Consider the following 4,009-nt stretch of genomic DNA (forward strand, 5'->3'; position numbering starts at 1 on the left):
CAGATCGGTCCTGATTGAGATATTAATCTTTCGATTCTAGAGCCAGATTTGATGAAGATAGATTCTCATCCTCTATCATGGAATTCCTAAATGGGAATGCCTTGTTAGACCCGAAAGAAGCTAAGAAAAGATGGCATGAATTGCAGCTCAGTACATACTTCGAGATGGAGTTTTATACCGACGTGGATTTTCTTTACCCCTCCTCAAGTGCATCTCGCCAGAGGATGGGAACTATGTCATGAGGGAGACACATGAAGGCGTCTGTGGCAACCATTCGGGAGCAAGGTCGTTGTCGGCAAAGGTGATCCGTCAAGGTTACTATTGGCCAACAATAGACCGAGATGCCAAGGATTTCGTGAAGACGTGTGACAATTTCCAACGCTTCGCAAATAATATCCACCAACTTCCCGAACTGCTTACTCTGGTCTCAGCCCATGGTCGTTTGCCCAATAGGGAGTAGACTTATCGGACCATTCCCCTTGGGAAAGGGACAAACCAAGTTTACGGTGGTTATTGTGGACTAATTCACCAAGTGGGCCGAGGCCGAGGCATCACAACGATCACGGAGGCTAAAGTCACGTCCTTCATCTGGACCAATATAATATGCCACTTTGGCATTCCGAACATCCTTGTAACGGATAACAAAAAGTAGTTCGACAATGCGAAGTTCAAGGACTTTTGCAGAAAGTTGGGAATCAGCCATCTCAGCTCATCCTCGATCCATCCTAAAGCCAACAGACAAGTTGATGCAATCAACAAGATTATCAAACGTGGCCTTAAACTCAGGCTGGACGCTAGAAAAGGAAAATGGGCAGAGGAGCTCCCTGAAGTACTTTGGTCCTACCGAACTACTCTAAGAGAATCTACCGGTGAAACAACTTTCTCAATGGCGTTTGGGTCCGAAGTCGTTGTGCCTGTTGAGATTGGTACGACCCAATAAGGAACAAGGAGGAACTACTTCTCAACCTCGATCTCCTTGATGAGAAAAGGTAAATAGCCAACTGCAGTTGGTAGAGTACGAAAACAGAATGGCCAGACATTACAACGCCCGAGTACGACCTCAAAGTTTTGAAATTGGACATGACTGGGCGTTTATGCTGAACGCACGCACTAAGCGTGGTAACAATTATATAGATGCAAGCGCACACCTGTCAGAGTAGTATAAAATGGATGGAGTATCCAAGTATCGATCCTCAAGGACTTCTAAATAATTTCCAAACTCTGAAGTTTTAAAGAATAGTGAATGTTGAAATGAGTGATTCTTGTAAAATGGGAAGTGGTCACAAATAATGGTTTTGGATTTGGGATTTGGACTTATAATGATAAAACCTAGCCCGAATTACTTCAAGTTAGCCAACAAAGAATCAAGGATATGCTAAGGACGATATGCATTTCACTTTAGGAACCAACGACTACGCTTTTCACTTGACTTATGTCTAAGCAAGTTCAAAGTCCTAAGACATTCCCTAATATGTCTATTACGAGAGATATCTTAGTTTTAGGATGGAAATAGTCGCAACCTCGGGTTAAGGTCCTATGTCTAGGCTACTTAAGCGGAACCCTTATGTCTAAGGCGCTCCTCTCCTCGGTTTAACCACTCAACAATGCAAATAAGCAACCTTTTCAGTATTGACTTGTTAAGACTTACAGTGGCCTTCTCTAAATCCTAACTTTTTGGGAAAACATGTTGAGCAATGAATGGAAAGTAAAAACACTACTTCTTAGCAACCCTTATTAGAAATAGAAGGCTAACTATCCATAACCGGGCTTGAGACGGGAATTTAGAAAGACATATTGAAGAAAATACAGCAAGTAAAACGGTTGAATGTGGAATGCATGTGTGAAAAACAAAAGTTACTAGCGGAGAGTTTTAATCGGGATTGAGAGCTTCGCCCTTCTCTTTCAAGCAAGGGGGAGTGTCACGTGCTCTTTCCTCCAAAAACACAACTCTCTTAACTAAAAATAAAGTAAAGGCAAAGGGAAGATAAGCAAAGTGCTGGATTTTTATATATTTGAATAAGTAGAAAATAACTAAGTACAAATGGAAACAAAACAAAGCTCAATAAAGGAATGTAAAGTACTCGGGATTTAAAAACCAAAAGCAACTAATGAAAGCAACTCAAAAGTACTTCGAAAGCAACAAAGAAACACTAAAAATGATCAAGAGAAGGAAGCAAGGCTTGATGATTTTGGTGGAGAAGTTGCTGGAATTTATAGCTGTGCAGAATTGGTTAGGTAGGTCCTAAAACGATGGTGAATCACCCATTTCCAACTCTTTTGACTGACCAAATCGTGCTCAAACTGATAGTGGAACACTTCTTCTACACGTATGCATTGGTTGGAACCACCAAAACGCATTGGAAGACGCGTTTCATTAAGGGCAAAGTTGGAAGAAAACCAGTTTTTCTGCAGGCTTCCCAGGCGCCTGGCGCCTCCCATGTAAGTTTTTCCGTCTTTTTGCTTCTTTTGATTAATTTGCACTCCCAAATGGTCCTAAAATGTCATAAATACAATATAAGCCAACCACAAACCATAATATATGAATTTTGCATGAATTGGAACTCAAACGACCGAGAAAAATCCGAAACAAAGCTGAAACATTGTAAAAACAGCATCTAAAACCTTCTTTTTACGCATGTAAACAAGCGTAATCAGGACACTTGGTCCTTATCAAAATACAGAAACATGTCCACATCTTGGAGCCCAGTTGGGAAGGACCGTTTGAAGTAAAAGGCATAGTTCGGCCAGAGACCTATATGTTGGCCGACCTCGAGGGAAACCTATTTCACATCCGTGGAACGCGAAACATTTGAAGCACTATTACTCTTGAAATATCAAAATAGTTCAAATAATCACTTGGACTTGTAAAAGTTTTCAAGGGAATTAGTCGCAATAAAATGAGAGTGATTTAATCTCACATCTTTGTTCATAATGAGTTCGATGTGAAATTAAATGGAAGTCCTCCCACATGGTGGTAGAACCATAAAGCTTAATAAAAATTCAAACCTCTAAACTTATGAGTTCGAGGTCCGATGTGTAAAGCTTAATAAAAATTCAAACCTCTAAACTTACGAGTTCAAGGTGGAATGTGTAAAGCTTAATAAAAATTCAATTATCTAAACCTACGAGTTTGAGGTGCGATGTGTAAAGATTAATAAAAATTCAATCCTCTTAACTTATGACTTTAAGGCGCGATATATTAGAAGAAAAATTTAATCCGCTAGCGCGCAAGTTCCCAAAGCGATGCATAAAAAGTTTAGGAAAGGAATATAATCACAAAGTAGGAGTTTGGGCAAGCCAGATGAATAATAGGGTATTCATTAAAATATCATGTCTTGGGACCAAGGCTTATATACCTTGAAGCCCCATTTTCTACAAAAGAAGAAACAATGACTGAGAAGGAAATTAGCCGTTGTCTAGATGCGAGGTAAGCTCTCCCTACAAAGCTAGCAGATCTGTCCCTTGCGAACTGATCTACCCATCATCTTGAGAAGCTACCACCTCCTTGTCTTGAAGCTCGCCTAAAGCGTCGTTAGTGTCTTTGCTGTCTACTTTATAGTCAGAGTAAATCTCCCTTATGTATCGGTCCACCAGACCCTGGGGGCCAGGAGTCCCGTGGGGGCCTGATGCCCAATTCTCAACATACTTTCTTTTGATATCAGAAAGGTTGAGATCGGGAGCGATAGCAGTGAGACCCTTCTTCAGTAATTTGAAGCCAACGTCACTAAAATCCTTAGCAAACCTATCGAAATTGTGGCTATTGCGAAAGGTCTCCTTGAGAAACACCCCGTTAGACAAACGGTCCTTCTCAAACTGGAGCTCTACCGTCAAGCGCGCCACTTCTGTCGCCTTCTCCTCCAGAGATCGAGCTTGATCCTCCTTCTTTTTTATCCGCTCAAACTTCTTCTTCTCCAGCATTTTTATGATTGCATGGGCAGCACGAAGTTTGGTTTTATGGCGGTCTCTTTCCTTTTGAGCAAGCTCAGCTTGAGCCTCCAATTTGGACTTT

At 41.2% G+C, this 4,009-nt stretch overlaps 1 protein-coding gene across 1 annotated transcript; it reads left to right on the plus strand.

Moving 5' to 3' along the window:
* The first annotated feature begins 238 nt into the window (after positions 1-238).
* Positions 239-940, plus strand: LOC148209617 (uncharacterized). Its single transcript, XM_088126932.1, has 2 exons — positions 239-424; positions 653-940. Exons 1-2 carry the CDS (start codon positions 239-241, stop codon positions 938-940), a joined length of 474 nt encoding a protein of 157 aa, XP_087983058.1.
* The last annotated feature ends 3,069 nt before the right edge of the window (positions 941-4,009 follow it).

The sequence above is a fragment of the Momordica charantia genome, assembly GCF_013281855.1.
Source record: "Momordica charantia cultivar OHB3-1 chromosome 8 unlocalized genomic scaffold, Mcharantia_2.0 BLBB01000008.1, whole genome shotgun sequence".
Lineage (NCBI taxonomy): Eukaryota > Viridiplantae > Streptophyta > Magnoliopsida > Cucurbitales > Cucurbitaceae > Momordica > Momordica charantia.